At 39.0% G+C, this 24,346-nt stretch overlaps 1 protein-coding gene across 6 annotated transcripts in view; it reads right to left on the bottom strand.

Moving 5' to 3' along the window:
* The window catches only part of znf462 (zinc finger protein 462), a 49,422-nt gene extending 25,441 nt beyond the window's left edge, over positions 1–23,981 (bottom strand). Inside the window, exons 1-3 of one of the 6 annotated variants that reach the window (XM_039779106.1) lie at positions 19,809–22,213; positions 19,035–19,261; positions 200–450 (exon numbers count right to left, since the gene is read on the bottom strand). In XM_039779106.1, coding sequence (XP_039635040.1) covers positions 200–410 — 211 coding nt within the window. In that variant the 5' untranslated portion in view covers positions 411–450; positions 19,035–19,261; positions 19,809–22,213. Of the gene's footprint in view, positions 1–199; positions 451–19,034; positions 19,262–19,808; positions 22,214–22,543; positions 22,588–22,766 lie in introns of those variants that run through there. The other 5 variants (XM_039779108.1, XM_039779105.1, XM_039779107.1 and 2 more) reach the window with 5 other exon arrangements.
* Between the last annotated feature and the right edge of the window lie 365 nt (positions 23,982–24,346).

The raw sequence follows: 24,346 nt of genomic DNA, 5'->3' as shown, positions 1-24,346 counted from the left end.
AATAAAACCAGTATATAAATAATATTCTGCTTTTATTAAAACGTTTTGTTGCTTCAGTCAATAAAACTAGCAACAAGTCATACATGTTAAGCTCCATGAAATCCTCCTACTATGAAGAGTTATTTGAAACCAAAACAGAAGTGTTTCCTAATCCATAACAAATTAAACTGTAACATCTGATTTGATGTGGTGGACATACTCATTCCAGCTTTAGGAGGCGTATAATCCTTGTCATCCTTGTCCTCATATTCCTCCTCTTCCTCCTCATCTTCATCCTCGTCTTTCAGAGAGTCAGACTCATCTGCGTCTGCAGGCTGCAGGAAAACGGTGTGCACTTCCTGAATGTGGGTCTTCAAGTCATCATATGACTCGGCACGAAAGTCACAGCCGTCACACTGCAATACCTCCATTACTGAAAAGAGGGAGCACTCCCTGGAAAATCAGGGAAACCTGCAATGAAAAAGAGAGAGAAAAAAATTAATGAGGACATGTAGCATTTTCCAAAGAGTACACAGCAGAATACATGTCTAATTAAGTGGGTGTGATTGAAAATAAAAATAATGTATGAGAATTGTGTTAAAATATACATATGAGCCATTTTTACAGTGCAAGTTAAGGGGTATTTACTATAGCAAGGAGACCCGTATGTACAGAGCTATTACAATGCAGGCATAATATTAGTCTATAATCCTTACATATTCAGTTTAGTGAACATGCCCTTCCATGAAAAATGAGCTTGGTAATGATCTAGCATGATTACCAATGGCAATTCCTGCTGTGAACAAATAATAATCAAGTGCAGGTTGGATGATGCACATTTTCCACATAAAAGGTATAAGACAATGGCCAGCAAAAGATATAATGCTTTCAAATCATCATGATTACGTGCTCAAGTCGAGTCTCATCTGATAGCTTTATAGAGCCTCTTGAAGTTGCATTTGAAAGAATTTGGTCCAAAATGTGGCACATTGTTGAAAATTTGGCACTGGAGGGAAACATGTTTATTGACAGTAATTTGAATGTGGATATATGGAGACACAACATACTCTGAATGTATTTCTTTATGGCTGCTTTGATGTTAAATAATATGTGGGAGTGTTGAGATGGTATAATAAAAGCTGAAATGTCACAGAAATATTGTAAAAAAAAGTTATATTCCCAAAAATGTACTAAAGAAATGTTTGTTCATTTATGCAAAAACGCAACAAATTCCTGTTGTTTCATTATCAAGACAAAACCACAAAGATAAAGAGTCACAAATTCATATAAAATTGAGATTATTTTCACTGGAGCTGTCCACAAACTCTGATAGAAAGCCATACAAAACATGACAAAGAGGAGAATTCAGCAGATGCTGATGTTACTCAGAATACTAAGAAGGTCTCATTTTTTAGCATAGCATCATTCTAAGAACAATGGAGGACAGAGAAGGGATTATGGCCTGATTGTCCCATTTTTATTACCTTGGGATAAGCAACAGCTGGAGAGCAGCTCCACAGCTCAGTATTTAGAGCAGACTAGTCCATCAGATTGTATCAACTGCTCTGAAATAAGATTGAATGAATCAACGGAGAGATGAAAGCTTTATGCGGGCTTCTCTCTTTGCAGTTTGGACTTGGCCAGAGAAATGGAAGTTGATGATGTGACCATCATTTCACAGCTCTTTCATCATCGCTTTCTTATCAATTGTCATTTTGTCTTGCAAACCATATAATATCACAAATAGCATTTGTAGCTCACGCTACTTCTGAGATGGGTAGTTAAAGGGCACACTTTACAACCTTGGCTCACAAATCAAAAAAAAAATCTGTAATGTTATGGGTATGGCTTTGTAGTGGGATTCATTAGATCTGTCAATTGCTCTCCATGGATGCATTATGGCCTAGTATGAGGACATTTTACAGAACCAAGTGCCAAGTTTTCACATTTCAGGATGATTACATCCCCAAACCTATAAGTAAGTTTAAAAGTGGTTTTATAAAAACTATGGAGACCTTCCAGGTATAATCATATTTGAACCTACGCACAGCTGGGCCTTGTATGACAGCATTTCAATGTGGATTAAAGCACTTGTGAATGCACATGTGGCCATTCTCCTCCTCATTACCTGCTTGCTATAATATGTTTTTTATTATTTCTCCACCATGTACCATGTACCCTAAATAATGTACGCTGTAGAAAAAAAGCTTGAAATACAAGTCTAAAACAACAATAAGTTGAACATATTGAAACCTGTGTGCACACTAGGGTGTGTACACAAATCCAAACACAGATTGTGTACACTGTATGTCAGTTCGTAACTGTTAGAAACGACCGGCACAGAAGCTGCAGCATGCAACAACTTTTTTTTATGTCTTTCTCTTTTGTGCCAAACTTCTTTGTGCACTGACAAAGGAACAAACCTTTTGGTATTTTAAGATATTCTTTGCCAATGTTTTGCCTTTACTGTACAACTTGACAATTTCTCGACTTAGGACATCACACATTATGGCCCATGCTGACATACAAGGAAGACAACTTTCATTTAAATGAAATTACTATTGGCATATATATATATATATATATATATATATATATATATATATATATATATATATACACACAAAGAGGATTAATGGTTCACACAAGCATGACTTTTTGTTGATCCATTGTTCTTAATGGTCAAAACTCTACATCACAATACGCCATGATTCATGTCTATAATCCAATTAAATCCAATCTTACTATAAGCATCTGTTGTCCTTATATTCTTGCTGAAATGCCAGAAGATGAAGAGGTTTCATTAATGGCTGTAATAATACCCAAAGAAATAAAAAACTACAGAAATCAATTATAAAAAAAATGATACATATCATTCTATAAACACTATCATAATAAACTTGTACTGCTTTGATTTAGGCCTCTAAGTTACATTCTTATTATTAAGCAACTTTAGAGCAAGAGTTGCATAAATACAGCACGCCTATGCGTTTTCATTCCTTAGGGCAATGAGCTTTATAGAGAAGACATATTTGTTTATTCACCCTGATGTTGCAATTAATAGGCCAGAATTTTTTTTTTACAAATTTCAGTGCTCGATAATATGAAATTATTATATACAATATAAAGTCAATAGCAGGTCAATAAAGTATGCAAATAAGTAAAAGGTTGTGATTTCATAGGAAATATAGCACACCATATAGGCCTCTTGTTTTTCAGTTTGTCTACAGATGAGATTTATTTAAAGTTAATGTGACACGTATGCTGACATGGTAATTCCAAACTTAAGGTGGAACCGAGGTCCCCGAAGTCTGTTTACAGATATTGGGGAGCACTGTATGTGGGAGATGTAGGTGTCCATCCTGAGTCCGACAATGTTAGATAGAAGTACAAAGCTAAATCGCTGACGTTCTCTTTTAAGGTCTTAAATTCTGGCCACAAGGTTGCCAGGCTCAAGATAGGAGAAATTTAAAATATTTGCCCTTGCAGTGCCCTAACTGTGCCCACACAAGTCAGAGTGTCTTGCAGCACAATTTTTGAACTGCCACAGGTTTATTAACATGTTAGCTTGAAACAAAAACTCCATAAAATTCCAAAGTTATAGAAAATGTGTTAGCACGTAATATTTGCAAAGTAGCTCCAAATGTGATGTATTGACATAGATCTAACTAATTCAAATTTTAGCCATTAGTTAAATTTTTTTTAAATAATGAGATACTTGTTTCAAAATGTTTAAGTCAACAACAACACATTTTACAGTCCCAGTGTAATTTATTTTCACTACAAAAACCAGTGAAACAAATGATGAAATACTGAAAGAAAATTGGATATTGTGTCACAAAATCAGCTTTGATTTTAATAGATATAGTGAAATGTAGCTTTAATACAAGGATCAAATTCAGTCCACTAATTTGGAAACTGCAAAAAACAAATTTCAAGATCCAGCCAGAGACAGTTGGGAATCCCGCCCTGCTTCCCACACCCAACTGGTCAGCCAGTGGAGAGCTCCATGTGAGCCAGCCAAGCTGCCAGTATGTCCCAGAGCAACCAGGGGATCCATTGTTGTTCAGGGTCAGGTTACAGCCTCACCACGGGGCCCCACCCTGCTCTCTTGGCAGTTCACTGCTGTTTTGAACAAAGTTGCCTCCTAATGCCAGGTTCCTTGACATGGATATCAAGAGAATCCTTTAGGAGAGAAGGGGAGTGGAATGCCTGGGGAGGGAAAAAAAAGCCTCCTACACAACCACCATCTGCCTTAGAGTTGGCTGTGTCTTTTCAGCCAGTCAGTCCCTGCGCCACACCAAGTTAATGGGTGCGATTGTGTAACTGCTTTCATCTAGTCAGCTGGGGCTCTAACAGGCAGCAACTGAGCTGCTCAGATCCTCCTCTGAGCCGTGCTTCAAGGGCAGCCATTTTAGGAGCTGACTATGTGCGCTTAGGTGTTCAGCCAGCACACAACATGGACCCACAGATCTGATCCTCTTCCTCAAAGGCAGGCAGCCTGACACTGGAGAGCTGCTGACAGAAATCTATCTGCCATATGTATAGTACTGTACCCAAGCCCTCTGCCCACACAGCTCAGCAGAAAACATCTCACACTCTTGCCAGGCTGACTTTGCCTGGTCCTTTCATTTCTCAGGGACATTATCTCTAAATGAAGGGATTTTCCAGAGAAATGTCAGAAACCCCGTTCCAAAGAAAGGCAGGTCAGAGCGAGCGGTATGCACCGACACTTTGTGGAGGGAAAGTGACAACTAAGTTCCACAAGGGGGTCTAAAACTGTGAGGCATGTCTGAACTTCTTTATCTCAGAGCTCTGAAACCCTGAGGAGAGAGGGCAGAGAGAAGCAGAAGGGGAGAGCAAGCCTGAAGGGAAAGGGTGGGAGGAGAAATGAGGCGGTGTAAGTGCACGACAGAGCCACCTGGAATATCTTCAGTGGTAAGCTACTGAGGACAAAGCGTTTAGACTGGGCTCCCCAGATTCCAAAGTCTACTGACATTTGTTAATCACCAACCGGTCTCTCTGCATCGGCGAGCTGTGCCAGCAGTCACACCCTCTACTGAAACTGGCTGACAGCAGCTGCTCTGTCTGAAAGAGGACCTTTGAATAAGCCAGCATTAAGCTGATTAGGATGACAGAGGTTTTGTCCTTAACTGTTGGTTAGTGCTACCATCTCATGCAGCCGGGGAGAGAAAATATTATATGGCAAGCATTCTGGCTCCCGATAATTCAACTGGCAAACAAGACGGGATGTGCATCTTGTCAACCTGCACTACCTCAATTATTAATGGCCCATTGATTGAAAATGACAGCCTGCTTTTTAAGGGAAAATACAGTGGCAATAACAGCAGGTAGCCAGAGCCATGGAATTGATTTTTTTTGCAGAGAAAAATCTATTAATTTTTAGTTTCAAGAAAAAAAAACCTTCAAATGCTGATCTATTTAGTCCACATTCCTCACCTGGTTTATTCAAAAGACACAGCACAGAAAGATCTCATTGTGTCAGCTGAAGAGCAGAAAGCGTTGCGTCACAGGACCAGTGAGAATTTGGCCTCTTGCACAAACAGGAGATAGGGAGCTGAAGATCAAGATGGCTACTCCCATCCTCTGATGTCATCAGCCAAGGAGAACTCAACATACCAGATCTGATAGTGTGCTTAACAGCTGCTTATAAACAAATAACACACTTCATAATATAAATGTAGCAGGATGTTTGCAAAGCTATTGTAGTGAATTGGTATATGCACAAGTGTTTGTCTGTCTGCCTGCTCTATGGAGACACATGTAAAAATAGATTAACAAATGTTAAATGTATCACAAAAAAATGTGTTACAAAGCAGCACATTTATGATGAGACTAAACACATCTTTCAAACTCTAGCCAAACCACAATCTATATATGTAGCTGACATAATGATCATAGTCATCAAGAATGCTCCATAAAATCAAAACAGAAAATGAAAATGATGCTTATTAGATTAAACTTGGCTCAGAAAACCTTTCAACCTCACTACAACTCTAAATGTCAAAAGCGTATATCCAAAACAGCTAAACCTGGCTTCAATGTCTAAAAACTTGGCTTCCAAATCAAGTATAGGATCTAGGTAGCAGTACACCTTACTTAGTGCGAGTAGGATTTGTTTACGTGAGTTCAGCTTACATCTTACATTTATAGCAGGCACAAGAGACAAGAAGTTTGATGCACACCACTGTGGCAAAGCAAACCAACAGCTTCTGCATGCTGGCACACTGGCTCTCTGTGTAATTAACATTCAGATTCTATGACAATCTCATCAATGCCAAAATCAAAGCATTTACCTTTTCTTAGTATTCCCCACAGTAATCATTTGCACCTGTCATTTGGGCACAAAAGTAAAGTACTTTCTGTCATGAAATATTCCAACTTGTGACAGGATGCTGCAATAGAAGAATACATTCAAAGGGTATACTACACTGGTCAAAATGAGAGAGCATGAGCAATTAAATGCATAATGCATACGTTTTTATAAAAATAGAAACTAGCTCTTAAAGAGCTTACAGCATCAGATAGTGCATTTGTAAAAAAAAAAAAGAATTGATGGAACTAGAAAAATTAAAGAAGTACAATACTGGCATGAAAGGCTTTTACTGTGAAGCAGCTGCAGGCATGTCATGTACACTGAAGTAGGGCTGCAGCTAGCAAATGTTTTCTTTGTTGATGAGTTTGTCATTCAGTTTACTATCAATTCCTCACATTTGAGAAGGGGCATCAAATATTTGGTATTTGTGCTAGGGCTGCACGATATGAGGAAAATATCAAATTGCGATTATTAGGGCCAAAGCACGAGTGCCAGGCCCCAACAGTGCTAATTTGTGCTTGAAAATGACCTAAACGACTAATTTCATTCTTAAATCAGTTGCTGATTCATTTTCTCTCCATCAACTCATCGATAAATCCACTAATAATTTCAGCTCTACACTGAAGTAGTTAGTAGAACATGAGAAAAAAAATTAAGCTCAGGCAGTTTTCTCAGATTTCCTTATTGTGCTTATCAATGTTTTAACGCCTTTGTTTAAAGGTTTAATTCTATTTTATGCTAAGAGACAAGAAAGACTTTTTTGAAAGATCACAACAAATACATCACAATTGTTATGTATTTGAACTACGAGGCAATCCCGTCAGACAGTAACGAAGATGTTGTTGACAAGCACTAGTGCAGAATTAGCCTGTTGTTCAGTTTAATTATAATTTGCTTACTGGTTTGTACATCCCTGAATATCAAATTGTCAATGCACGTTTATTTTAATCAGATCACCTACTGAGATATTGTCTTTCACATGCTGTGTGCGAGCCTGTCCACCCTTGTTATCACACTTTTTGTTTTAAGTTTGGTAAACATTTAACTGCACAACCTGCTTTTCCTGAATGTGCAAATAAAAAAGCCTCTGTGTCTCTGAATCTGCGCAGTGTGCCTTGACTTGAAGTAACATTCAGTCAAAATAATGAGATTCTAGAAATGTATCTGTAACTCAGACTCCTGAATAAAGAAAAATCTATTTAAATATAGTTCTACTTAAGAAAAAAATACATTTTAAATATGTTTCCCATTATAATTGCATTATTATTATTAACATTTGGGATCATGCACCATTATTCATTAGGTAGTTAAACATTCTTAATAGATCAGTTATTTTATTTTCAAAGTAACTAGTGAAGATGCCAAAGTATATAGTCAAACTCCTGAGGTATGTTATTGTATGTAGGTCTATTATTTTATATAAATATTACATTGCTCCTGATGCATTTACATTAAATACTACTACTAAAAGAACCGTGGCTGTTTTTCAACAACACCTGTCTTCATCACTGTATGTGTATCTGAAGGCTCAAATCATTGTCCTGAAATTTAACATCTGCTGATGCAAGTATGGGCCAAGTCAAGCAACAGCAAGAAATATTTATTTTGGCACCCATCCTTTAATCATTCACTTTACCAGATACAACTGAGGGACTTTGAAACAAGAAAGACTGAGGTAAGGTTTGGGTTTCAAAGTCAAAGTTGTTTTTTTACTCATTCGACACCTGGTGACTGCATCATTAGGTGTAAGATTCAGAGCCTATCGATGATATCATTCACAACAGTGCTGGCTTACACTTCACTTGCAATATTACAGTTACAATGGTACAAAATGACAGCGTTTGGTAGATCAACAGTAGTCATTTGGCACAAAAATATATATAAATGTATACTTATTCAATGAATTATTTAATTTGGTGCCTAATGTGGTGATGGACAGTTGAAGATACTGTTTTATCAAGTCAATTAGTCGACTGGCAGAAAATGAATTGGCAAAGCAAAAATGCCAAACAATCAAATTCTAGCTTCTCAATTGTGAGAATGTCTTGCTTTACTTTGTCTTATGTGATAGTAAACTGAATATGTTGAGGCTTTAGACAGCTGGTTGAGCAAAACAAGCATTTTGAAGACTTCACCTCTTGCTTTAAAAAATAAATTGTGATGACATGTTTCACTATTTTGTGACATTTTGTAGACCAACAATTAAACAATTCATTGGGATAATAGTTGCCAGATTAATCGCTGACAAAGACAATTATTAGTTGCAGGTCTACACCAGACTACTGAGTTGTGTGTGTTCTCTGCCTGAAAGAAGTTTAGAGCTACTTCAGTACCATTTTCCCGACAAGTTTTCCATTTAGACTGTAAAATACATTGAAATAATGTGCAAGCTGTATTAACATTTTTGAAAAAAAATCTTAATCATCAACTTCATATCCCAACATAAATCTCAACATGCTGGAGGGAGGGATAAATCTGTTAAAAAATGACAGTATGTGGGGCTGGACTTGACAGGGTTCTAACTGTATTAACTCCTAAAAAAACCATAACAGCTGAGAGTCACTGACTGCCACTACCATCCCGGCTGCAGTGAGCTGCAAATACAGCCACCACAGACACAGGGTCAGGACAACTGAGTCACTCCTTCCACATCTGTGGAAAATCTTAACATGCAATTTGTGTTTGAGCTGTAGCAAACGTACTTAACCTTAGTGTCCTTTTTAACCATTAAAAAAGTTTGATCTACAACGACTCATTGAATTTCTGTATATAAAAAGTTTTAATAAACTATTAATTGATTTAAGTTTTAAGCACAAAACGAGACACCACATTGGTGTAAAGTTGTACGCTTGCAACTAACGATTATTTGTTCTCTCTTTAAAATGTCCAATAATGGTGGCAATTATAATTTCCCATAGCCCCAGGTGGCGTCTTAAAATTCTTGGTTTTATCTGACCAATACCCAAAGATTAACCATTTACTATCACATCATACATGCCAAAGAAAAGCAGCTAATCCTCATATTTGAGATATGAAACAGCAGCCAAATAGAAAATGTTTGGCTTTTTTGGCAAATAAAATAATAAAAAGGTAAAATAAAAGGTCCAGATAAATTTACGACACAATTCTTGCACATTCCTGCTGTATTATTTATGGTGAGCAGACACAGGGCTGCTACAGCCACTGAAACCACAGCCAAAGGGTAACCAGGAAGCATAATTAACGTTGGACTGTCTTACTGTCGGCTAACACGCAACCATATGTGCATGTGCCTACAATCTCTTAGCCAAGCATGCACAACATTCATAAAAGAAAGCAAATACACACACATGCACACAGTTACCAGCACCATCACCACCTCCAATACACACAAGGGTCGGAATTCCAGCGTCAACTTGTCTTGGATTTTGTTTTGCCTCACCTGAAGGTCTCATCACACATTAAAGCCATGAATATGTCACAGAGCGTTATTACCTAAAAAGGATCTCCCAAGAATTTTTTAATACATACTTTGGAAGTTATTTTGGTTCAGATTAGGAATGGTGCCCTCAAATGCAAACCAGCCAAAATAACAGTGTCTGGTTTGCAGTGATTCTTTGGCATGCGTGCAGCTCACACTCTCGTTGGCTCACAGTTGGCTTTTATCTGTCGGCACTGTAGCAGATAACAACACTGGTTCAAGAGAGAAAAGCTGGTCCGACCTGAATGACCTTCATATTCCAATACTGTGCTTCTGCCTAATCCCTACACTGAAGAATCACATATTGACAGATTCAACCACAACACTGCACGGGAGTCTATTATTGTATTAGTAAGCATGTAGTCTTGCATGCCAGACCTATCTCCACAGCACTGTGGAGTAATGTATGGCTACTCCACAGAGAAATTCTGGGATAGGAGGCAAAAAGCTCTGGGTTGTTTGCATTTCTTTACCAATCACAATCGTCTTGTTCCGGACGCAGCCTCGGTGCCTCTGCAAAATGGTCTTGTTAAGGAACTTGTTTTGGTGGAACATTTGCACCCCACAAAAGAAAATGCCACATACAATATTAAATGAAGTTGACTGTTCACACAGTACAGTAACGTAACCTATTTAGATTAGCTGGAAACATGGATACGTTCATTGAAAGAACTAAGCACACCTGCCGTATTGCACGATTCAAATTTCAATTTTCAGTATGTAGTAAGGTTAGCTTGCTAGCTCGGAGGTTGTTCTTGTTGTGAAGGGGCGAAGCTTGTAAGGCTTATTCTGGCAATGTACTTCCGTTGATCCAGATTAGTAAGCATGTTAAGTGGAGACACTGTAGGTAAGTGCTGATGCTTTTGCTCATCATTTTGGACTTTTACAGATTTTTATGAAAAGTAGATCAATTCAAACTGATTTTCACACTGTTGTTATGTCCCCTTGCACCCAAGCCTGTTGGGCTTCCTGCTATAGGAAGATGCCAAAGTTTACAGTAAACAAAGTATTCATGCTAAAAGGAGAGCTTAGACAATGAAGAGTGTGGAAGAAAAGTGAACAAGTGGAGAGAAAAATAGGGAGAAAAATGCCAACGAGGTGCACATTTTGCACAAGAGTAGGGCTACAACTAATAGATGTATTAGTCTGTTTACTTTTTTTCTAAAATGTCAAAAATATGACAAATGTCGATCTCAGTTTCCAAAGACCCAATAACATGTCTTCAAATTCCATGTTCTGACCAGACAAAACCCAAAGATATTCCATGTATCACAATATAACACATAACACAGCAAATCCTCACATTTGAGGAGCTGAACAAATATGTGGCATTTTAGCCATATTTTAGCCATTTAGTCCATCACTTTGGTCCAGGTGATTTATTTAATCCAGATTTCCATTTTTTTGTATACCGGTATTTGAATTAAAAAAAAGTTTAAAATTAGAAAAACATTAGCCCTTAACATACAACTTAACAGTGTTAGCTGTCTTCTTGGCTATATAATACCTTGATTATTGTATAATATATACACATAAACACATGTAAAATAACCCACTTTAATCTAATAGATTTTGACATTTGAATTAATTTACTACTTTAATAAAAGTGGGGCAAAGAATACAATTCTCCATGGACTAATGACATATATGCTTTTGAAAAGCATATATGTTTTTGAAAAGTTGCAATATATATAGCGTTATAATTTAACTTGCAGCATGAACACAATCAGAAGTAAGTTACTTGTAAAATTTTAATAAATATAGTCAAAAGACATTTTGTTAAAACCAAAACTACGAGCTTATATTCAAATCAAACATTATTATGGTCCTGAACTACGGTATATGTTACAGCAAACTTATCGAGAAGTCAGAGGTCATTGGTGGCTCAGTTGAGAACAGGAATCCTTCCCCTTGACCTTGAAGTAGGTAGATTTAAAAACATCCAAGAAGATAAAAGGTTGTGCGAACTATGTGAACTAGGAGAAGTTGAGTATGAATCACATTTTATTTTGTATTGTCTGTATTATGATGAGTTAAGAACACCGATCTTACATGAAATGTCTGTCCAAAATGATGATGACCAATTGGAGTGGTTGTTTAAATTTAAAGGTCCTATGGCATGAAAATTTTACTTTATGAGGTTTTTTTAACATTAAAGGTATTATGGAGGATTTTCATTTTCCGGGTGGATCATCAAGACTATTGGTTCTCCTAGTTGTCAATCATTCTGGTGATATGTTTACGTAAGGCCATCGTACGTGCTCGTCCCTAGGTAGTTTTCGCTTTCTGCGCATGCGCACTTTCAGGTGTATATGTGTGGTGAGCATAGGTAGTGAGCTACGGTTTCAGCCATTCATTGAAGCTCGCCGTTCTCATTGTGTTTTTTCAAAATGTCTGAGGGTCGCAAGAGAAAAAGTGTCTAGGAATTGTATGACAAGAAGAGAAAGGCCTCTGAAGAAAGAAACAAGACCGGAGTGTTTTTGAGAGAATATTTCACACGCTGGCGTGCGCTAAAAGCACAGGCTGGGCTTCCCACTGATGCCTCAGTCGCGAAGTTTCTACTCAACAGGTAAAGTTTGGCATGCTATTTGGAGAAATCCATTTAAAATCACTGCTAGTAAAAGTTGATGTAAGCTATGATTAGCGATGCTAGCCCTGGCACAAGTCACGCACCGCGCAGACACGGTAAACATCTCAATTTGTGAAAAAGTGCAAATCTTCTTTGGGAAAGTAGGCTTGTATGAGCCATGCCGACAGCAACTTGTAAACAGTGCACTCTCGTGCACACGTTTAATAGGCGTTCCCTTTCGGGAGCAGGTAGAGTGTTGCGCATGTGCATTTTTTCAAAAAGTGGAGAGGGCGGTTCTTTTCTAAAATTCGGGATAATCCTCCACTATACCTTTAATATGAGTTCCCCTAGCCTGCCTATGGTCCCCCAGTGGCTAGAAATGGTGATAGGTGTAAACCAAACTCTGGGTATCCTGCTCTGATTTTGATAAAATTAAAGCTCAGATGGGCCAATCTGGAATCTTCCCTATATGATGTCATAAGGGGAAAGGTTACCTCCCCTTTCTCTGCTTTACCCGCCCAGAGAATTTGACCCACCCACGAGAAAGAGAGTGAAGTCATGGCTTGCAAATGAGCAAAGCAAGTTGGTCAAGGCCACATCTCCACCCTCCACCTTGCCCCCCCCTCCTCCTCAATAGCATTTAAAGCTACAGACACAGAAATGGCACATCCTAAGGAAAGCTCATTGTGGGACTGGCTCTAGTGGCTGTAATTCTGCACCAAGGCTGAATTTCGGGAAAGAGACTTCAGATACAGTATTAGGGGACCACTAAGGTCTATATAAAAGCATCCAAAAAGCAGCATGTCATGGGACCTTTAATATACATAATTTGGCGACTTTTGTTTCTAAAGCTTGGCAAAAAAAAACTAGAAGGTTTATTTGTTTAGGGTATGTTGTTACTTTGGCATCTGGTCCTTTCTCCTACGTAATGGTGTCTTGTGTGGGCAGGGCATATTTTGTTGTATGCATGACACAATAATAAAAGTATTCATTCATTCATAATTTACAACACCACAATCTATCCACCTGAATGCTCATGTGTGCATGTATGTATATATATATATATATATATATATATATATATATATATATATATATATATATATATATATATATATATATATAGCATATCTATTTCATTACAACAGCCTTTCAGTGATAAGAACAGTGAATTGGACAGTGACCTTCCTCCTCTCTGTCTGTGATCAGAGCCGAGAGCTTCCTTAAATGATGTCTGAATACACAGAGATGAGACACTGATTCCACCTGGCCGATCAATGGACCAGGCCTTTTCAGAGAAGATGTGAGGAATCAATAATGTTCGGTATAAACATTTTGTCATAACATTCATCAGACATCTGCTGGAATGGAATGAAAGAGAGAGAATAGCATGAAATATACAACAGAGAATTAACAGAATAGAGCTGAAAATACAACAGTAATGCCATTACATGTCCCTGTTGGCATAACTCACAATATTTACAATTATTTTAAGCCAAAATTACATCCAAACTTCAGGGTAGGCATACTTTCCAACTCTGATGATAGTTTTTATAGATATTTTTAGTTTTTAATCTCCAATATGCTGAGTAAAAATAACAAATTAAGCAGCAAAATTAAGCCAAATTTGGATCCTAATGAATTGAAAAAGTAGGTCAACCATTAACCAGCTAACATGGCCAGAAACATTCTCCTATAGCACTCCATCTTAAATCCATTTCAAATATCTGATCAAAATACTCTGCTAACTTATCTTACAATTTAAAAGGTGAATTCATGAGAAATAAAACTCAATTCGACACACTCACTTGCTGCTAGGGCCTTGCATGGTTTGGTAGCTTATGGTGGATAATGTTAGCAAACTTTAGATAGATATTGCTCTGTATTTTACTCTTCTCTACTTGTGCTACTAATAAACTACATTTTAGCACTGACTATCATCCAGTGATTGGCATATGTTGCCACTGTTCATCAAAAGTTACATAGAATCGCTTAAAATGGAGCTAAAGGTCTGCCCATGATGCAGGACTGCTCCGTTTGACTCACTTTTGGAGACAGGAAGTGCCGCCCTATATATATATATATATATATATATATATATATATATATATATATATACAGATATATTTTTTCCAGTAGAAAAATTACTTTAAATGTAGTTTCCTTTTCAGATTTGGTCTTAGAAAATTTTCAGTTTTTTCACAAGAAAAACACCATTTGCTTTTCATACGTGAATTTAGAATATTTCTTTTCAACAACAATAAAACAGCTTCTTTTTTTTTTTTTATTTAAAAAATATCTTGGTGTCTTAAACTAGTATCTTCCTTTTCTGGTCTACACAACAGCTGTGTAGTATTGATGACCTGTACTCGATGTGCCATTGCTCTATATTTAGGAATTAAGATCGAAACATTCTACGTTGGTTTCGTCAGATCACAAGTTCCATTTCCTGTCATGGGAATGGACCACATGCTTCCAAAATTAAGATGTGGATTTTGGTGAGAAGTAGTCCTTCCACTCAGCTCAGAAGTGTTAGGAACACATGAAACTCTTGCTAAGCGCATGTTGTGGATAGACTCTGATACAGACCTTCAGTTATTTTTAGCTTGCTGTTGGCCTTTTTGGTAGTTTTTCCTTTAGAGTTTCCTCTTTACATGACCATCCATCATAGCAGGATGATGACCTGATCTAGATAAGGTGCCATGATTCCTCTACGTCTTCAAGTCCGTCTTCACTATGTTCCAGAAAAATATTAAATGGTATTTAATCTTATGTCTGAGTCTTTCGACACTAACATTTCAAAAATGTTGCGTTGGCTCCTTGCTGTCCATGCTCGTCTCTGTACACTTTGACATAAAATCTCATCAAAAATAATTTAAGAAAATCAAATTATATCACTTTACTAAAGCAAAAGTAGCTCACTTCTTGTTTTTCAATGCAACTAACTAAATCTTAACACAATTACAACCCAGAATTAATGAGGTATGTGCATACTTGCACAAAGCGACTACAAACAGTAGCCTTTTTTGTTTAACTTTCTTTTACTAGTTACTTTAAAAGGTCCCATATTGTAAAAAGTGAAATTCCCAGGTTTTTTTTATTATAAAGCGGGCCGAGGTGCTATATGAATACTGTAAAAGTATCAAAACGCTCACGTCAGGGCTTCCGTATGGTTGTGATGTAATAACTATATTTGTATATAGAGGTAGAAAGTGCAGCTACAGTGCTGATGCGGAAGACCTGGAAACACTGACCAATCAGAGCAGACTGTTTTTTTTCAGGAGGGGGGCTTAAAGATACAGGGGAATAATATGTGACCTTTACCTGAATGAATAACACAAAGTCTGGATTCTTTTTGGTTAACATTCAAGAAACCAGCTCTGTAATCCCTTATTTGCCTCAGAGTACTGGTAAATACAGGTGCACAGCCTATCACACGCTGCAATCCAGCGAGCTTTGCTGACCTGTCTGCAGCCTGGCCTTCACTGGTGTCACATTCAGAGGGCATTAAAAAGAAACACCTCACCGCTGGAGGCCCAGGGGACCCTTAAGGATTCTGGGTAACGGAAAAGATAATGTAGATTTACCACCATCCTATTAAGTTGACTGAATGCATGTCTAATGAAACAAAATGAAGGAGATGCAGAACTGATTTTTTTTGTGATGGGTGTTTATACAATATTACTGCCCTTTACGCTGCGCTACTTATCAATATCATGCTTGGGATATCATCTGATTTAACATCAAAGTTAAAGCATTGCATGATACAAACATGTGCCACCTCAGTAATACAGGAAGAGCAGAGACTAGAGGATTGGAGGATTTTGATCTTTGGACCTCAAAGTATTCTGCTGATGGAGGCCTTCAAGCAAGACCTGACATCAAAAAGGGAGACAGAGTAACTGAAAGAGAGAGGGAGGAATGTTATTAGTAATGTTCCCAGTTGCAAAACTATGCTAATCCCAGGAAGAGATGATAGTTTTCTATTTTATGTCTGCATCGTCCATACTGCAAGGTCAGACAGTGCATGTGTCAGTCTGTCCCTGTCTGACAGATGGTTACCTTACATCACCCACATAGTCAGACGGCCTTTAATACTTAATATCGCTGCACTCACTCTCCTCTTTATATGCTGTCTCCAAGACAGTTCATTTCTCAATCAAAGACATCCAACTTGCTAATTTTGCCACATGTTTCTCTCTAAAGAAAAAGAAAGAAAGAAAGAAGCTGGCCATCATGGTACAAGTAACCTTGCTTCAAGGGTAGCCTTTGTGTTTAGCAAAGGGCTCAGATTGTCCCTTCTGAAAAGGGGGACGGCTGCAACACAGAGCACTCCGTAGCAACATTTGCCCTCTTTTGCACAGAAGATAATGACCAAGCAGGATAAGAGGACACAAGCATTAATGGCCATCTTCCGTGTAGCTACTTTTTTCAGGTTGTCATGGTGAAAACTCAACATAGTTTTCATTATATATATATATATATATATATATATATATATATAAATTTAAATACTACTCTATTCAATATGTAGCCGCTTACAGTCTTTTACATCAGAGAAATGTATGTGACCTTCAAGCCTGAAATCTTCACAAAGCAACAAAAACAGAAAAAAACAGAGGGCTGGTAAATCCCTCAGCTAAAGCCTGCTGGGTGTGAAGGTTAGATAATGAATACCCTTACAAAGTCACTCTCTTCATTCCTGTTAACAACACCAAAAATAAGTCTTTTCATCGACGCTGATCTTGTTTTTAGCCATGTTCAAGGCAAAAAAGCACCAAATGAAAAAATAATGCAGGTAATAACAGAACTCAGAACCCAGGAAATCAAGTAGTTAAGTGAGAATAAGAGGTGGAAGCAAGCAGACATGCACGGTTTGATCTCTCTCTCTCTCTCTCTCTCTCTCTCTCTCTCTGCTGACAGAATTATCTTCTGCATCAGAGCTGAGGCTGGGCCAACGCTCCACACAGAGGACTCCATTTCACGCAGCCAGCCCCACTGTGGCCAAGGAGACACTGCCAATCACGCTGGAGTATCAGTGGCATGGCCATCCACCATTTTGTGCTCCTCAAGGTCTTTAACTGTCCTGCTCAGCTGAGTGGAGCTGCCTCTACTTGCTCTGCTATCTCGTTACACAGATGGAAGTGTTTAACTTTAAGAGAACAGACCTGAGCGAGCAGCTTCCCCTCCTGTCTGTTCCTCTGCTGACTGTCATGGCAGTCAGCAAAAGCAGAAGTGAGATGTGTGGTTTTTGTTCGCTGCAAAAGATGGCCACCTAGAGTGCGGCTCTGCTGTTCTTCACAAGCTGAAGACAACGTCCTCGAGAGATCTGAGGATCGTGTCTCTAAATACGGAGCTTTCATTCACACTGCCATACAAAACATTCTGAAGGTATAAGCATCTGTAGATTACTTCAAATACAGGTGATCCAACATGTTCTACAGTAAACATGTTGTAGTGCTTCTATGAGATAGATAAAAAAAAGACTGAAAAGCATAAAACTTTGGGGCAACCCTTTAGCAACATGATTAAATATTCCGTCCAAAAATGATTAAGTGCACAATTTAATTAATAGCCTTAGGCGTGATTATTTTTACAATTTTATATTGGAAAGAATAGGTAGATATATTTGGTTTTCTCAAGAGGTTTCTTCCCTCGAGCTTGAGGAGAAAAATTCTCAGAAAACGGATTCTATCAAGTACTGTACACAAGTAGGCTACTGCGGGAAAAAAAATTATTTGCTGCACCACACACAATACATAAACGATAAATGTTCACAGTCAGAGGTTCACAGTCATATCTCCTCTGAAAACATGCTTCATTCAGATGTTCTCAAACTGAAACGCACAGGTTCATGACCAAAATAAACACAGCGGAAGAGTCGGGCAAGTAAAGGATTTCCAAGGACAGATCTTGGAGAGAAACCAGGAAGTGTTTTTCCACAAAGACAATCACTCCAGGAAACCTTCCATTCCACACGGCCTTGTAGTCCATCTATCCGAGGAAACCATTTCCTGGCGTAAATCAATATGCTGCTGTCTCAAATAAATTCTGTATAATCTCAAACAACATATATGGATCACTGGGAACACAGACAAAGGTCAGCTCTCAAACCAAACCAAGTATGACTATGAAATGATTTCCATCTCCCTATGAGGAAAACCACCTTCTACCGAATGCTTCTACCTCATCTTAATCACAAGTCTAAAACCTTGTTTTCATTCCTGTTTTCCTTTTATCTATTAAAATGCCTTCAGCAGTATCCAATTCCACCAATTCACCAAAAAACAGATTACAAGAAAAGGCTGTGAGACGCACTGAAGGGTTTCTTGTAAGCAGTGCTCAGTGGACATCTGCCAGAAAACACTGCAATGCTGACTTCCTTGTAAGCCTGACATGGCAGTTACTACAGTTACAGGGAGTGGGTGAGGTTACAAGCTAGTCAGGAAGGAGAATTTCAGAGTGACCAAAAGAGGACACAGGAAGCACAGCCCCTGAAAAGTCAAACTCAGTCCAGTTTGTTCACGTTGGAGGAAAAATTATCTTTTTTGGATATATTTTTAAAGCTACTGGTAAGTTTATCTGATAAAAGAGGTGAGGTTTCTCTCCAGGTTCTCCAAACTGACCTCTTGAGGCAACTCAACAAGTTTGAGAAGGGAAAGATGAGAGACCCATCAATATTAACTTACCACTGAGACCTCCTTTCCATGCTCTTAAATATTTAATCGTCCTTGGACAGCTCTGTTGCTTCGTAGGCCGAGCCAGTGTGGATCCCTTCTACAAGACCACTCCTGTTCCTGCTCAATGAAGGCCTTGTCCGGTGGCACCACACTGCCCAAGGAACGGGCGTCTCCAAAGAATTCAGGATTTTTTCCACCACAGGCAGCTCGAGGCTGACAGAGTTGGTTCACTGTGTCTTATAAGAGAAGGGCACAAATTCGGAATTTAGGCTAGAAACCTGCAGTATAAAGCGTGGATGGCTTAATTTATCTTCATTTTCTATAAAAACAAGCCCCCTATATCAGATAGACACAACTGTGAGCTATACTGAGCTACAACCATTACGTGTTCCAGGAGGGGAAAGGTGACATTGAACTGTTGATGTTCTGATGGAAGAGAGGAGGAACCAGTTATGCAGCAGTGTAAGGTGGCAACTGAAAACAGAAACTGGAATGACACCTCTAGCAAGCCAATTCCTTGTTCCATTTAAACCCGACATGATGCTGCTGTTAAGTTTTTCAAATAGGCTTAGTTACACAGCTTTTAATTATTCAAAGGATCCCAGCAGATTTTTACTGTAACAATGCCGTGCTTTCATGTCTAAATCAAATATCTAAATCGTGTGTAAATAATTTGTTTATGGAGTGAGGAAGGGTATGTAAGCAGAAAGTAGTGAGGTTTTTGCTGTGCTGTAATGTCTATAGTATTTTGGATGTTGGGCCTGTGTGTTTCAGCACACTTACAAGTGTAGCAGCAGGGCCCGGCTGCATCTCATGAGCCATGCATCATGTCAAGAAAGCACTCACTGGAGCATTTCAATTTGCTTTTGTGCGTCTCCCTGGCCTTCTTCACTGCCCCAGGTAGAGAAGAATGGAGGAGTGCATCACCCAATGTGAATGAGTGAATGGGGGAGAGGAAGGGGTGTGTGTGTGTGTGTGTGTGTGTGTATGTGTGTGTGTGTGTGTGCAAGAGTATCAGACTGAGTGATGAGCTTCACAACCACTTCCTTCCAGCGTTCAAGCCATCACAGAAGTCTCTCTTGTTTAATCCTCTGTCCCCCCTTGGAGCTTTTTAAACGTAATCCTGAAATACCTTGCAAAAAAATCCAGTTATGTAATTCTTTTCTAAAAGTATCTACCATAGTTCCGTTCTGCCCTGTCACCTTAAAGCTGAACTGCAAAAAAATGTCTTATGTGGAGGTCATGTTCAACCAGTTTGATTTGGAAAGCCTTTAGCAATCCAGATACGATATTAGTATTTCATCAGTAACTAATTTGGACCATGAAATTAAAATTAAAGCAACAAGGGTCAATGTAAAAATATGACAGCATCTGATAGCACGTTGCAATATACTATACTAAATGTCATCTATTTAATAAATAAATGAAGAGTAAATATATTATACATCGGGTATACTTAACCAATTACAGCTATTTTAGAAATATGAAGATGTAGAGGAAGGGCCGGGTAAACAATGTGGTTTGCCTAAAGTTCAAGAAACCAACCAGTATTTCTACTCAGGAAAACCAAACCCATGTTGGCTGTATGTTAGTTAGTTTAAATTAATTAAACACACATTTGTTTAAAGATATGCATAATGTACTGTATGCAGAATATTAACTAAAATACTTAAGATACTCAATCCAATTTAGTAGGGCTGCAATTTATGATTATTTTCTCGATTAATCTTTGTCAATTTTCCACAGCCCAATGCCACATATTCATGTCTTGTTTCGTCTGATTAAAAGTCTAAAATCCAAAGATATTCAATTAACTAACTTATTATATGACAAAGAAAAGCAACAGTTTACAATTATATCAGTTTACAATTATATAAAACAGAAAAGAGCAGCAAATCCTTAATCGAATAATCATTTTAACTTTAACATTTAGACACAGGTACTCTACAAAACAGGGCCTCAAGATACAGGAGCCACCTTAGGGCCTTGTGCTTTTCAGTTTTTAAATTACTATTAGTAGTGTATATTACCAGACAAATTTGTAATTAATCTAATTACAACAGAGTAATTGCTACACAAAGAACCTGGGGACTTCGGGGCCTCTGAGAGTCTGGGGCCCGTGTGCAGTTCCCTACTTTGCCCTGTTAGTAATCCAGCCTGGGTTTACTATACCACTAAAACACTACACTATAAAACTAGAAATGCCTTCTCCGCTACAGCAAGAGCAAACAGGCCTGACCCGCACAAACTTAGCTGGTGAGTTGAACTGAAAACCTGAGCACACAGATTAGCTTCTAGCGTAGCACCAATAAGCATTACAATTGAGAAAGAGTCAAGAATGTGTTGAAGGCTTGTGAAAGTTACAACAGGAACTCTAAGTGCACAGAGGCAGCAGTCATTGAGACAATCTGAGTAGAAAGAAACATCACAATCACATCCAGAGTTAAATCACTGGGCTCATTTGCAGAACATCCACCAGACTATATCCATTGCACCCGTCTGCGAGACAAATGTGTCAACCGCAGCAGATTCCTGGCCCGCAGTCCTCTATCAGCTCCTCCTTGAGAACCTGTTTGCCCAGCCACGCCAGGGAGAAGGAGCATTGCCACCATTTTGAGTGCTCTTCTCAGCCCCAGCATTGTCGCAGCACAGTGTGTCAAGCTCACAGTCTCCTTGTCAGCAAGATTTCACACAGTGGCCAGGGAAAATGCAGAGTGTAGCACAGCCACACACACAGACACACAGACACACACACACACTCTCCTGTCAGGCTGGTCAACAAACACCTTAAGAATATAACGCGTGAAAAGTCACCTAAGGCTTTACTGTGGACATAGAGTGGATTACAACATGGGGCTTGTTAATAAATGACAAATCCATTTGTCCAAATAACTTTTAAAGTACTGTAATATACTTGAAACAAGCAAACAAAGTAAGTACAAACTCGCAATAACAGTCACATGTGTCCTCCAATAAACAGCAGGGTCTACTAGCTCCTGTGTAAATAATGAGTTTACAAATTATGAGTAAGAAGACTTTAAAACACTTTACTTTTGCATTTAAAGCCATCACATTGTTTGGTTTACAGCAGCTGAACCCTAATTTCACCAAAACACTCATCCAAAACACGAACAAGAATCATCTTGAGAACTTCCATTTAAGAAACTATCTGCACCCTCACTCTCTCTCTCTCTCTCTCTCTCTCTCTCTCTCTCTCTCTCTCTCTCTCACACACACACACACACACACACACACACATAGAAGAGTATTTTTGTGTGTGTGTGTGTGTGTGTGTGTGTTGAGACCACTTTGTTGAACATTAACTACCTGCATGGCCAAAACACTGCATTATTCAGCATTAAAATTCCTATCTCATCCAGATGTCCCTCAGACAGCACAATCACAAACACAAAAAAACCCAGATATTTAAAATCCAAACTGCGTTTAATCATGCAAAATGAAAGCAGCAAGTTCTATGGAGGTAACCTTGAAAGCCCCACTAAAGGATCTAACCTCACTTTTCAGAGTTCTTCTGCTTCCTGTAGCAGGCTCAACTTCCGAGCTGAAAAAAGCAGAAGAAGAGGAAGAAGCAGAAGAAGAAGAGGTTATGGCCGATTATTTACGTATGAACACAACCTTTGTTCTGGCGTGAGAGATCCTGCCTGTCTGACTCCAGGGCTCTCTTTGGAGACTCATCTGCTTTCCTCCATTTTATGGTGAAGCCCTACTTGTATGACATACCTGACTTGAGACCAGTGACAGCAAACAGGCATCCAAACAGTGCAGGGGACACGCGGGTAACAATGTTGCAATAACAGCAAAAACAAAACATTAGAATACAAATATATATAAAGCTACAATTCCACAACCATTAAGAGATATCTAGCTCCAACCCTGTGGAGAACCGACTCAAAATCGCCACCAGAAAAGGTTTCTTTAAAAAAAAGAAGAAAAAAAAGAAAAAGAAAGAGGAGCAGGGGAGGGGGAGAGCACATATAGCTTCCTCACACTGGACATGGCTTTCATAGTGTGTGTGTGTGTGTGTGTGTGTGTGTATGTGTGTATGTGACTGGACCAGCGGCTATGCCAGCTCCTCTGTGTCGCTAATGGAGGCTGGTTGGGAGAGGAGAGCAATCCGTGCAATGGCTTCTCCATGAAGCTAACGCGCAACAACACGCACGACCGAAGAAGGGACGCACAGTCGGGGCCAATAATTCCCCTGACCAGACATGTCAGAATAACAAAACACTCCGCTCCGGTGCTGATGAAACACGCAGGCGACCCTCTTTACACCGCCGCGTCCATTTCCTTGTGTCACTTTGACAACAAACCGAAGGCGACATAGCGAGGTAGCGGCAGGGTTAGGATATTAACTGGGAAGCGAGAAGACCCACTTGACTTTGGCTGCATGGGTGCCAGCCGGAGCACCCACCCGACTAAAATCTCGCCCCGGCTTCCTCTCCCAAGTCGGCTGGACCTGGACTAAAAGGAGAAAAGGTGGTGGTGGTGGGGGGGGAGGATCAGCTCTTTCCAGGTCATTCACGAGGCGCTCTCCAAATTATATCCCATGATCTACCATACCGACGTTCTCGCAGACCTTGAAAGCCCAGCCGATATCTTGGCGAAACTGGAAATATAGTGCAAGAGGAAAAAACTCACTGGTACAATCTTCTCCTCAAGCGATCCTCCCAAAAGTTGTCCTCGTATTTCATGCGTGCGCCCGGTCGGTCTAATGGATGATCGCCATCTTTCCTGCTTCTCCTTTGCTGCAGCTGCAGATGACCTGAGATCCGTCTGTCTCTGAATAATGAGCAACCACACAGACAAGGAAGACAATCTGCAAAGCAGGCTACACAAAGAAGTTTGGGAGACTAGCAAGCACCAGAGGGTGCACAAGAGTTTACGATGAGACGAGGGAGCATCAGCAGGATGGACAACGTCTATGTATGAGAAGCTCATCCTTCATCTAGACTGAAAAGTCAGATAGCCTGCAAAGCCTTATCAGCGGCTCAGACCACCACTAGATACATGCGGGCTCTGTGAATTTTATATAGGCTTTCCATACTGTGTCTGCCACGTCATGGGGTTATCTGCAGTTCACTTTGGTGGTGATGATGCTGTTTCACAATTCAACCAGACAGAAAACAAGATAGATAGATAGATAGATAGATAGATAGATATATAGTTTGCTAGATAAATAGATAGATTCCAATTTTATAAAAAAAATATCAAAATACATTCATAATAAAATATATAAATATAGGCTATGTTTAAAAATCAACAGTCCCATTCAACACTGCCTCCATCCAATTATCATTATC

Source organism: Perca fluviatilis, chromosome 17 (genome assembly GCF_010015445.1).
Source record: "Perca fluviatilis chromosome 17, GENO_Pfluv_1.0, whole genome shotgun sequence".
In the NCBI taxonomy this organism is placed as follows: Eukaryota; Metazoa; Chordata; class Actinopteri; order Perciformes; family Percidae; genus Perca; species Perca fluviatilis.
Note: the sequence above shows the minus strand (reverse complement) of the source record. Positions and strands in the feature narration are given on the sequence as shown.